General features: G+C 44.6%; 1 protein-coding gene across 4 annotated transcripts in view; it reads right to left on the bottom strand.

The window, feature by feature from the left end:
- LEF1 (lymphoid enhancer binding factor 1) overlaps positions 1–13,161 on the bottom strand; it is a 70,960-nt gene that overhangs the window by 16,585 nt on the left and 41,214 nt on the right. For 2 of the 4 annotated variants that reach the window (XM_054161692.1, XM_054161701.1), the window contains exons 5-9: positions 8,835–8,925; positions 5,807–5,890; positions 3,856–3,978; positions 2,955–3,117; positions 39–146 (exon numbers count right to left, since the gene is read on the bottom strand). In XM_054161692.1, coding sequence (XP_054017667.1) covers positions 39–146; positions 2,955–3,117; positions 3,856–3,978; positions 5,807–5,890; positions 8,835–8,925 — 569 coding nt within the window. The remainder of the gene's footprint in view (positions 1–38; positions 147–2,954; positions 3,118–3,855; positions 3,979–5,806; positions 5,891–8,834; positions 8,926–13,161) is intronic. The other 2 variants (XM_054161706.1, XM_054161713.1) reach the window with 1 other exon arrangement.

Here is a 13,161-nt window from a genome sequence, read left to right on the forward strand (position 1 = left end):
AGCTAATTTAAGAGAAAGCCTTTAAGTGGGCAACTTACATAGTTGTCTCTTGCAGACCAGCCTGGATAAAGCTGCATGTGTAGCTGCCTTTCTTTACGAGCTAGTTCATAATATTTCGCTTGTTCTTCACGGGAGAGAGCATGCCACTGCAAACAAAACAAACACAGCATTAGAGTAGGAAATAACTCATGCCTAGGCAACAAGTGATGTGAACAAGTGTTTTTGTGACTTTGATTCAGTCCTTCCCCACTGCACAAAAAATGAAATCCATTAGTAATTACAAGCACCCGTGTTTAATAACCAACTTTCAGGCATTTGTCAGCTCTGCAACTGCCAAGTGCCTAGAGCAAGAGAAAAATCATTTATGGAAATAGAGCTCAGCAAATAATCTGCTCACAGAAGGATGCTCTCTCAACATGAATTTAAAAAAGTAAAAATGCCTCCAAAAAAAACCCCCTGATATTGGTGGCATTAGGGCAATGGTTGGGTGTGATGATCTTTGAAGCCTTTTCCAAGCGAAATAGTTCTATGATTCTATAAAACAACAACAACCTTCTGCCCTTTAGCTCCTGACAAAAGAGAAGGGTTTTGTGGTGCTTTCAAAGGGCAGCAAACACCTCACCACAGAAGGGTTTGCTGTCTTGGTTTTAAGCAGCAGCTACACAGGGGTTTTCAATGCCAGCACAAGAGCTTTCGGGGCAGCAGCAGGATTCTATTCCAAGCTCAATCTCTTAAGTGTTGGGCTTCTAGGTACTTATTTTTCTTGTAATAGAAGAAAAGTAAATAGCAACTGCAAAAATTTCTAAGATCTGGATGCCACAGAACTGTAGTCTTCCAAATTACAGGAGTTGACCCCTGTAGCCAAGTAGGGATAAGTTTCCTTAAAACAAACAAACAAACAAAAAGCATACAAACCCCACCCAAACCCCCTCAGAACCTGCACAACTGAAAAGGCACTAGCTACATCAGTACCTAATTATTTTGTTCTCATTGAAACACCTGTCACAGACCTGAGCCAAGGACAGTAAAGGCCTTTTATTTACAATCATGTTCTACAGCTGCAGCATCAGGTGGGATTTGTTGGACTTTGATAATGTGCATGGGAGGGGTGGGGTAAGAAGATTAAAAAAAAACAAACCAAAAAACCAAAACAAAATAGGAAAAATGAAATTATTAAGACATCAATGCAAGAAGAATTTACAGAAGTAGGACTTCAGTTCAGATTTATATGATTTAATATCTTGTTTTGTTACATGTTGGAAGATGTGAACCAAAGAGCTTGTCTGTCTTGACTTGGTGAGTTCAATGTGTTACTGAAGAGCACAACAGCTCACACTGTTTGCACCTTTCAAACTCCACACATGCACTCCAAAACTGAAAGGTAGTAAACATTCTGGCATGGCATCGGGGAGCCCAGCAGCATTCAAAGTGTCAGCTTTGGAGAACAGAGGTAGTTCCTGTTCTGGAGTGGCACAGGGTACAGTAAATAGTGACCAGGACGACTGAACACAAAATATTTGATAATAATTTATCTCCAAGCAATTATATTGGACAACTTGTGTGCTGGTTGTACCATAGTAAAAGTGGAATTTGAGGTATTAACATGGAGAACTTTAGCCTGAAAAGAGGAGTACAAGGTATGGAAAAAGCAAGGAGTGGAGCACTGAGGCTTCCTTCATTCATTGCCAAAATGGAGATAAATAAGCCACTGCCCTCTTTCAGGCCACAAAACCAAGGTTGACACACTAAGCAACTAACATCAATTTCTGAGAGAGTCAGAATGAAAACACAGTCCTGGAGATTTGCATAAAAGAATGGAAGAGGCAAACAATGAGATGTCCTTTGAAACGCGGCAACAAGGACATCTGAGAGAAGGCAGAAGGCTGCAGGAACCAGGACAAGTACCAATAGATTTCTGCTCTGGTTGGCAGAGTGAAGAAGTCTTCAGACTAACAGAAGTAGCAGTCAAGGTCATGTACTGACTTCCCACTTAAAAGCACAGGGGTTTCAGAGAGTTGTAGTGCCCCTCCATGCTGCCTTGGTCAGTGCTCAAGATGAGGGGGTCATGAAGCCAAGGGATTTGAATAATCACTACTCATACTCAGACAGATACAAAGGTTGTCCCTTTTCTCATTTCCGGGACAGACAAGGGGAAGAAGGGCATTTACCTCTGCTGCTCTCATCTGGAAGAACACTACCAGTGAACCTAAACTTTGTCATTGTGGTTTGGCCTGTAGGTTGTTGTTTTTTTCTAAGCATGGAAAGAACAAAATACGCCTATAATGTTACAGCAGCAAATGGCTCTCAGCAAGGCTTTGTGATATCAGCTGGGATCATCAGTACTTGGCTGGTGATCTTAGAGACATTCACAGAATCACAGAATCACCAAGGCTGGAAGAGACCTCAAAGATCATCAAGTCCAACCTGTCACCACAGACCCCATGACTAAACCTGACTGGAGAACTCCTTAAGCAACCTGATGTACCTGGACATGCTTTGAGCAGTGTTGGACACAATGTCCCGCACAGGTCCATCCCAACCTATTTAACTTTACAATTAGACCACGTTATATTCACTTTTGAGTTCCATCTCCGCTGGCAACCGCTGCTCATCTTTGAATGATGCCCTCCTGTTCTGACGGACACCAGCCTAAGGGAGAACTAGAAGGTGACTGGAATGCTCTTTCCACATGTGCATGAGGATATTTCATGCCTGAGGAGCCGACACCACAACATGAATGGAACAAACACCAATTTGCTGATGTAACTGATGGTGAAAAGAGAAAATCAGGACAGTGCTTTTATTTTTAGTTGTGTGGTTTATCTCTTCTATAGCTATTTTGATAGTTGCACATTAGTTAGCACCTCAAGCAGAAAGTGAGCCATCATACTCAGCTAAAGGGAAACACAGAGAAATTAGCAGCACATGTGAGCACACACCCCTGCTGTACATACCCTTCTGCCAAGGATCTGGTTGATAGCTGCGCTTTCTTTCAGAGTACACTCTGCTACAACGTTCGCTCTCATTTCTTTCATGTACAACATGAAAGCATTCAGAGGTTTCTTAATATGAGGTCTTTTTGGCTCTTGTTCTTTTCTCTGTTCGTGCTGAGGCTTCCTAAAACGTGGTGGGGGAAAGGAAAAGGAAGGGAAAAAAAAGCAGCCATTTACCTTCAGCCTACAAAAAAAAGCCCAAAGGAAAATTACCAACCTGTGGTTACAGAAGTATTTAAGTAATAAGAACGAGAATTTCAGCAGTCGTGTCCCATCCACTTTCATATCTGTTCAGAGAACTGACTTAATTTAATAAATCAGGGAGGATGTCAGGTTGACATTCTCTAGCAAATAACATTTGTTCTGTGAATACTTCAAATTCATCACTTGTTTCAATCCTCTTTTGGAAAGGCTGTCTGTAGTACCTTAGAAGACCACCGCTACAGGCAGGAAGGCAGCTTCTCATCCACTTCTTTCTTAGGGCCTTTGTCTTTGAGTACTAAGCAGCAAGGCTGCTTTTTACTAGTGAATTTTGCAATTAGGACCTTTTCTGGCAGAAGTTTGTGAGTTCACACTCAAACAACGTTCCCAGGTAGGCAGTTCCATGACTATGTCTGAATTAAGATGACTGTTGCTGATAGCTAAAAAATGCTAGGCTGGAAAGGAAAAAAATCATTTCATGTCTCATTATTTTACCCAAACAGCAGCCCACATCTCCTGTTTCAGTTATAGGTGGAGAGTTAAAATTCAAAAGAGGTCATGAAAGGCAGTGTGATTTTATTTTTAACCTCAACTCTTTTCCTGACAGAGTGGATTCTCAAACATTTATAGGTTAAGGGCTAGCGCAGAAAGGCAGACTCACACATGCATTAGCTCACTGTCGTTGTGCGGGTGTTCTTGTTTTACTTGAGGTGTTACAATAGCTGGGTGAGGGATTCCAGTTGTGTGAGGGCCTGGAGGACCAGGAATCATGTGATGTGAAAACCTAAAAGAGAAAACAAACAGAAGACTGTAACTCTACTGAAGACAGGCACCAAACATGTATGACAGCAGCAGGATGCCCCAAGAATGCAAATGCTACGGAGCTTGCAACAGAAGACAGTTCCTTAAGAGCGCACGAAAAATGTTTGGCTAAGGGTTGTGCATTGTAGCCCATCTATCCAAGAAAAACAGACAAAATCAGCCAACATTTTGCTTGTAAAGAAGTTATTTTTTTTTACCTTTCAGGCAAACAGCAATGCACACATAGAACATTTAATGCTTGTACTGTTGTGCTGACTAGCAATAAACCCCACACACTTCTTATCCGAAAATGGTATTTCCACACAGATAGAAACACTCTTAATGTATCCACCACCAGCCAATGCAAAGTAGGGAACTGCCATGCAGAAACAAAATAAGAGTCTTTTCAAGAAGTCCCTCTCTAAGGAATCTTTTTAAGGTGCTTAAGCTAAAAGATTTTAACACCTCTTCACCTAAACTCACTATCCTTCCCTCAAATGCTTACAATAAAAATTAATTTAAAAATTCTGCATCCTGGAAGAGTTTAAAAAAAAAAAAGGGGGGGAGGGTAAGACTTTAGTCCTAAATAAACTTTCATTTGTACAAGAAGGAAAATGCAATAGAAAACCAAAGTGCCACTAACTCAGTCATCCCACTCTACTAACCCAGGTCATCTTCAAGGATAGCTGAGATGGATCTTGAAGACGCTGAGCATTGCAAGCTCAAGGGCAGCAGAAAACCTGTGGTCTTTATTTTGTACTGGTGGACAGTAGCATTAACATCAAAAGCAAGCTCATGCTCCAAAGGTTTGCTAAGTGAGTGCTGGGTAAGGAATCACCTCTATCTCCTTTCTCCATTCCCTAGTCTCCTTGCACTTTTCCCTTATGCCATAAAAATAAAGCAATCACAAAGCCCTACAACCAAATCAGGTCATTTTACCATGGAGAAACAATAGGTTTTCTCCTCAATCACCCTGAGAGGCACATGCTTGTCATTCCCTTGTAAAGAAGTGAAGGGACAGTGATAATCCAAATGAGCCCACATAAACAGAGGCAAGAGGACCCACCACTTAATACATGGCCTGTCTTAGGTCCCCGTGCAAGAGGATGTGTTTTCTACAGCCACACACAAAAAGCCCAAGAATGGTATATTTCAACCTAGTGTACACCAAGCACAGGATGCAGAAGCTGTCTGTAGATTGCAAAAGCAGAGGAGAGGAGGTCCAGCGTATGTCATGGCCAGGTCTCAATGAGCATTGCTTGCTTGCACTTAGACATAAAGACAGTGCCTGATTCACACACCAGTACGAATACGCTGTGCTGGCATCCCCTGCCATTAGTGGCTTCGGGCCATGAAATACCTACTTGTGAGCAAGTTTCCACAGGGAGTGATATCTAAATGATTCAAGACTTATTACCAACAGCTTTCAAATTAGAACTAGAGAACGCAGCCTAGAGTGACAATCCACCTGGTTGCATACTTGCATGAGCAAAACCCAAGGATGCACACTATGTGTTGCATCTAGAAATGAACTGACAACTCATTTCAGATGAAACAGCTCAATTAATTGTTGACAATTCACCAGTGCTCCTAATTGCAATACTTCAGAGACTTCCAAGAAAATGCTGAATGAGACCAGTGTGGGATCCAGGCAAACTGTATGTATACGAGTATGTTAAAGAAAAATGTATGCATAAGGCTTTAGCTGACTGAAAAGCAAGCAAAGGCAGACCAAAATGCAAGCAGAAGAGCAACTTGCCCTCTAATGCCAGCAGTTACTCCCCAGTCAGTCATTCACCTCCTACACCTACCTGGACATGGAAGGGTCGACTGAGAGTGAGGATGGATAGGGCTGCCTGAATCCACTCGAGATGGGATATACAGGCTGACCTTGCCTGAGGTCACAGAAGAAAGGAACCCATCAATCATATGATACGGTATTCAATAGTTACTCTAGAGTTACAAGCACTTGATGGGACTCAGTACTAGTCACAGATAAATAGTAAAAGGTAAAACTTTGAAAAGTTCTGCTGTATTCAAAGCTAATGAATACCTAGATGCTTCAGACTTTCTCCCTTGCTGTTGAAAGATTCCCAATCTAGGTTTCCACTGGGGAGGAAAGCAAACCAACCAGCATTCCTCCACCAAAGCACACTTGCACACACACACTCTCCTCATTTCTAGCCCTCTCTCGCCTAATTTTAAAAGCACTGGAATCAGATTTGGTTAACTCCCTCTTAGGAGTTTTTATTCCAATCTCAACATCAGCATAAGGACACCAGAGTGTGAATTATCATGCTAGAAAGCCTTTTGAACCATTTTATTAAGTCTCTGCAAACTTAGGGCTCTTTCCATTTGCATCTTCTATAGTGAGGTACAAGTGGGCAGCTTTTCTGAATATACCTTTATTTGATAGAAACCCCACAACCACCTAAAAGCCCACAGCAACACAAGTCCATCTTAACTACTTCAAAGTTCAATCTTTGCAAAACAGCAGGAGAAGCATGTGTGAAATTCTTACCTCCTTTATACTCCCACATATACAGACTATTTTGTCACCATCTTGTCGTTAGGACTCTTCAGTTTTTGACATCATCACTACATTTTGGTTACTTTCAGGTAGCAATGGTTTGGGCCATGACCACTGTTAACACTCTCAAGTGGCATGCTATGGTAATGCAAGCACCACTTCAACCCAAATAGCTGAACCAGTCCAGGAGACCATTGAACACTTCAGTCCTATTCAAACAGTATCTTATTGACTGGCAGATCAGCTTTCAGAGGGGAAAAAAGGAAATTTTGGCCTTTTTAAGGATCAGGATACACATCTTACACTTAGAGCATGGTACTGGAAATGAGCAGTGCTCAAAGGGAAAGGGGAAAAAAAAAAAGCTGGAGGAAGTCTTAGCAGTGCTACCACACAGCAGACAGCTGGACACCATATGGCAGAAGGGATGGACAGATATGCCCCACTGTCATTGAGTGCTGCTGAACACATCCCCAGGCCTTGCAAGGTCGTATTTTGTCTTTCCTTTCTCTTTTTCCTCTTCCCTTCCCCCAGCTTCTGCACTGAGAAGCAATTCAGAAGAAATGATTGACCACATCTGGAATACCCCATGCCAGGACCTGTCTGGTGGTAGAGGTGGGAAGTCAGCCAAGCGGCAACAAATGAGGGGAATGATGGGAATAATGATTAAAAAAAGAGAGAGAGACAGATACTTCCATATTTTAGTTTGTTATCTGATAATAATTTGTTCCAAGAAGGCATGAGGCACTTCCTGAAAGATTTGCCACCAATACAGCATTTCACCATTTTCTGCCCTACTTCCTGTCCCTGTTGTCATCTGGTTCATATTTCCCTTCCATAGACATAGTGGAAAAAAAACCAACCCCCCAAAAAAACCCAAACCCTGCATCACTCCTTGCATGGGCACGGAGTAGTCAAGACACAGATTCTAAAGCTCTGGAATTGCTGTTGAGCTTCCTTATTCCCTGATCCAACAGAACTAAGGGCAAGTATCTCTCTACTCCGAGCAGACATGAAGCATCCTGCCAAACTGACTGGAAATACCATGTGTTTCCTCCAAAAGGAAAATAACACCCTGCAAGGCAGAGAGAGATCCTGAGAGCACTGGTATCAGCAAGGGCAGGAAAATCTCCCAGAGACAGAGGCTTCTCTCCATACACAAACTGACTACCCAAGTTTGTTTTCTATTTGGGTGCAGTTCCAAGATTTATGCCCCACCCCCCCAAATTCCTCCTCTCCTCTCCTCTCCTCTCCTCTCCTCTCCTCTCCTCTCCTCTCCTCTCCTCTCCTCTCCTCTCCTCTCCTCTCCTCTCCTCTCCTCTCCTCTCCTCTCCTCTCCTCTCCTCTCCTCTCCTCTCCTCTCCTCTCCTCTCCTCTCCTCTCCTCTCCTCTCCTCGAGTCTCCTCTCCTCTCCTCGAGTCTCCTCTCCTCTCCTCTCCTCGAGTCTCCTCTCCTCGAGTCTCCTCTCCTCGAGTCTCCTCTCCTCGAGTCTCCTCTCCTCGAGTCTCCTCTCCTTGAGTCTCCTCTCCTCGAGTCTCCTCTCCTCTCCTCAAGTCTCCTCTCCTCTCCTGTCCTCGAGTCTCCTGTCCTCGAGTCTCCTCTCCTCAAGTCTCCTCGAGTCTCCTCTCCTCGAGTCTCCTCTCCTCTCCTTTCCTCGAGTCTCCTCTCCTCTCCTGTCCTCGAGTCTCCTGTCCTTGAGTCTCCTCTCCTCAAGTCTCCTCGAGTCTCCTCTCCTCGAGTCTCCTCGAGTCTCCTCTCCTCTCCTGTCCTCTCCTCTCCTGTCCTCAAGTCTCCTCTCCTCAAGTCTCCTCGAGTCTCCTCTCCTCAAGTCTCCTCGAGTCTCCTCTCCTCTCCTGTCCTCGAGTCTCCTCTCCTCAAGTCTCCTCGAGTCTCCTCTCCTCTCCTCGAGTCTCCTCTCCTCGAGTCTCCTCGAGTCTCCTCTCCTCTCCTCGAGTCTCCTCTCCTCGAGTCCCCTCGAGTCTCCTCCCCTCCAATTTTGTTTATTAAAACTTTTCATTTAATTCCTTGAGAACTGTTTTCTGCTATCTTTCCAAATGCCAAAAGCCACGCAACTGAGCCATAAGAAATACACAGACTTCAAAGTGAAATCTACACACTTCAATTTCTGCACAGGTTCAAAACCCAGATTCAATTCATTTCAAGGATTGACATTTTTTTAAGTTTCCAGCTAAAATAATGTAGCAATTTCTTACTGCAGCGATATTCTTATTTTGTAAATGTGGTGACTGACTCAACAACAGCAAATGGTGTGAACATGCACCTTTGTCTGAAAAGAAGCTGAAAGATCTTACCAGCCAAGAGGTGGTGTTATCTGTCCAACCCCCCCTGGAGACAAGGGATAGAAGGTAGGGAGATCAGGAGCTGGAGGATGCCTGGACATGCCTGTTAAAGAGCACAGAAGAATGAATGACTTTCCTCTCAAAATATTACACATGAGCTACAGTTCACAGCTAACATGGCCAAGGCTACAATGGAATTAGTGGTCTGGAAAAGAAATAACTACCTCCTTTGTTAGTGTTAAAAGCCAAAGGCTACCCGCACCACCTTTGAAACAACAAGTAACTTGCACACAACATTGCAATTCAAAGGCAAATAGTGGGGGGAAAAAACAAGTGGAAGGAGGATATAAATGTACGAGAAAGGACCTGTGCAAGCTCAGATCTCCTGTAAAGCAAGTTAGGCAATGCTGTCCTCCCAGTGGTTTCACCAAACCCAGTCAGATCCCAAGGACCTATTCTAACACAGTATGAAACAAGAGGAAAATAAAGCATTGTCAAAGAGGCTGCAGAGCAGAGCTATTAGATTAGGTAAATTGCTACTCGTACATTTTGGTGGGTTCCCTTATGGATTCACAGAATTTGGAAACTTGCTACCACAGAGGATCAGTGGTTAATTAAGAATCATTTTCAGGCCTGTAATGGTCACACTTGATATGATTCATTTGGCTTCCAATTGTCACTCCAGCTCCAACTAAGCTCTTCATCAAGTTGACTCCTGTGGGCTCCAAGGTCAATCTGTTTTGCATTGGTAGTATTTCATGGAAAAAATAAGAGTCCCATCAGGAATGATCCATCAGCTCACATTCCCCAGAACACAGAGTCCTATGACTGCAAGAATCACCTCAAGATTAAAGCTAATCCTTGTCCCAAAAGAGTCTGTGGTCTCCATTCTTCACCTAAACCTTGTGCCCTCAGGAGACATGGAATTATGGTTACAGAGGCCACAAAGACATTGGTTTATTTAAATGTGTTTGGGGAAGAGGGGGCTGAAGCAGAAGGAATTGTTAAGTCTACTTCACATGTTAAATCAGCTGCTTTAAAAAGGTATTAAATATTTATGTGGTGACACTCCGAAGGTCCAGGACTGAGCGTGTGGTACCTTGAGACTTGGTTTATAGATTGATGCTACTGATTTATTACCCTCTCCCCCCAGTTTGTATGTAAATCCTAGGAATTTAATTACAAGATTTGAGGAATGTATTTCAGGATTGTGTACAAAAAAGGATGGAAAACAATGCTGATGGTGTTAGTGTCTCAAAAAAGCTAGATTTCCAGACTTGGGCTGATAACCTGAGTGAAGATCAAATTCCTGTCCAGCAGTGTAAACCAGCTGGTGGCTGAAAAGAGAGGGAACATTTTATGCATCCCAGGGTTTTTAAGTGAGAATAAATGCTCTTTCAGAGCAGTTAAAATAAAAATCTAGAGTGAAAAAAATAAGACAAGCATCTCATCTCACATCTCTGGTGATGGAGGATGATCAACCTGGGAGTGATGACACACCGCCTCTGCTTTATCAGATTATGCTCAAGGAGCTGGGCTACTCCTTCCCAAAATCCATGTTTCTGATCCCTGGAGATGACACTGCTCTCTCTGCACTAACACACAGTGATTGTCACTATTCCAAAACTTTTGATCCCTTGTAGGAAGGCTGCCAGCTACCTAATGCCCAGCAAGAACATGCACAGCTACTGTGCATCCAGTGCTCTTCAAAGTAAATTCTTTTTCACGAGAGGGTTAAGAACATAAAAGACTGTCTTTAACAAGGTGGTGGTTATGTGTCCATCCCATAGTGCCTGGGGTGCAAGAGGCAGTGCTGTGGGCCCACAGCTGTGGACTCCCTCAGTGGGAGAATTTGGCAGGAGGAGGGCACCCTAACATCAGGGCTGGGGCATTGGGGCAATGCCTCATTCCAGACCCACGGTGGGAGGCGAGGACAGAAACAATGGTCGGAGGCGTTTGGCACAGGACCTGAGGGGGAAAAAAAGTCCTCTCTTTGTAGCAACTGCATGGGCCACTTCACTGGGGCTGCTCCCACACGCCTGTGGCGCTGAAACGGGGAGTATGGAAAGACCACACACATCAAGGAGACTGTCACAGCCAAAAGCAGAAGTCTCCAGCCTGTGTTATCCATCCCCATCTTTGCCAGATGCAGAGCAAAGAGATCGAGAGCCTGTTCAAGAGGACTGCAGGAGCATGAGCTCTGTGCCAGTAATGCCTTTGGCCACCCCCCTGCAGAGCCCCTTGCTAGGCCTGTGCTTGGGGACAAGGACATGAGTGGTGGGTTGCAACAAGGCTGGACAGGGGAGAGGATGAGAAGAGGCAAAAGGGAGGTTGGGCAGCAGAAACAGCAAACCAGATGTGTTTCAGTTTGGTTTTGCAGGATGGGAGTACAAACATAAACTAGAGGTAACTACAAAGAACTGGGGTGCAAGAGGGCAAACCTACCATGAAGTAAATGAAAACCTCTTGAGCTCAAGAACTCTGGAGAACAAGCCCTGTCAGGAGCAGCTGAGGGAGCTGGGGTTGTTTAGCCTGGAGAAGAGGAGGCTCAGGGGAGACCTTATTGCTCTCTACAACTACATGAAGGGAGGTTGTAGCCAGGTGGGGGTTGATCTTTTCTCTCAGGCAACCAGTGACAGAACTAGAGGACACAGTCTCAAGCTGTGCCAGAGGAGGTTTAGGCTGGATGTTAGGAAGAAGTTCTTCATAGAAAGAGTGACTGGCCATTGGAATGGCCTGTCCACGGGGTAGGGAAGTCACCATCACTGGAAGTGCTTAATGTAAGACTGGATGAGGCACTTAATGCCATGGTTTAGTTGATTAGATGGTGTTGGATGATAGGTTGGACTTGATGATCTCAAAGGTCTTTTCCAACCTGGTTAATTCTGTGATTCTGTGACTTGAACTGCAGCAGTGGAGTGTGCCCCAGCCCTTGCAGCCAGCTCAGGCAAGAGGTGGAAATCCCATTTTCTGACCAACTGCACCCCTGGGATTTTAAGGACCAAGCATGAATATCCTTCTCCTGGGCACTGATGCAAAGGAGGAAGACAAATAAGGATAAGAGGTCTCCATCTGCTTCTAACTCTGACAAAGATATCTGACATGTATTTATAGACCAAGCTTTCCAGGTAGAGTGCTTTATTCCCCCTCCCTAAAAAAAAAAAAACAAACAACCATCCACTAACCATCAACTAAAAACCAACATCAAAACCATGGGGAGGCACAGGGTTCTGGTGTTTTCTGGATGCAGCCCATGCTATTACCTGTGTAGCAAGGCCAAAATAAAAATCAGGCATTTTGGGAAAATCAGAACTAAAAAGTCTCGGCTCCCTGAACAATGATGGGTAGACACCTCTGCAGATAACTGGGACAGCTGTGCATGTGGATGTGTGCCCAAGGAAAGCTTCACGATCTTGTTAGCTACATGTCACGCCACGTGGCGAGACACATGAGTGCAGGAAGAGGCAGGGAGAGGCACCCTCCAGGACCAGTCCCAGCACTGACAGACTTCACACCCACGCACAGACAACCTGACTACAGCCAATGTCTTCACAAACCCTCTATTCCCTCGCCTTCCCTCCTCACCACCAGTTCTCCCACGCAGGCCTCTCGTCTTCAGGCATTTCCCCAAAACCCAGCTCAGACTCGTGCCAGCCAGGGACAGTCCTCCCGTTGCAGCTCCCCGACAGCCATGATATCCCCCCACAGCTTCTGCACTGCAGTGCAAGCAAGTACACTCCCTACAGGAACCCGTGGGTGCACTGGGTGGGAGCTCTTGGTGCAGACTGGGCTCAGAACCTTAGAGGTTGTCAGTGCTCCCTCCGAGGCCCACAGAATGACCTGGAGCAGCACTGTGCTGACACTCTCCCAGATGAGGATCTGGGGAGCCTTTTTCTGGTTTGTTTAAGAAGTCAAAGGGGCACAGAGAAAATTGACACCCATGATTGGATATCTAAACTGATGCTTTCTGCAGCAGGCATGAGAAGGTTAAAAAATGTCATGTTTGCAAAGCCTTAACTTGTGCAGGCTCAAAACTGTATTTTAGGGGTCTCAGTCATGCCAGCTGATGAAAGGAGGATTTTGGACAGCCAGAATACAGGGACATAAAATACAATTTTGAGTACAGGGGGAAAAGAAGAAGGTTTCAAAAACACCACTGCTGAAGTGCTCTTCCCTTGTTTTTGGGAAGGTGAGGGATGATTGCCACTTCTGCATCTGCATGCTGCAAGCCGCAGGCACCAGAGTGGAGGGTGAGGACTGGCTGCTGCTTACTGAGATTTTGAAAGATTCTGACGAGTTAGGCAAGCCTGAATTATCACATTAGAAAGAGCATGAAGAT

This window comes from Dryobates pubescens, chromosome 1 (assembly GCF_014839835.1).
Source record: "Dryobates pubescens isolate bDryPub1 chromosome 1, bDryPub1.pri, whole genome shotgun sequence".
NCBI lineage: Eukaryota > Metazoa > Chordata > Aves > Piciformes > Picidae > Dryobates > Dryobates pubescens.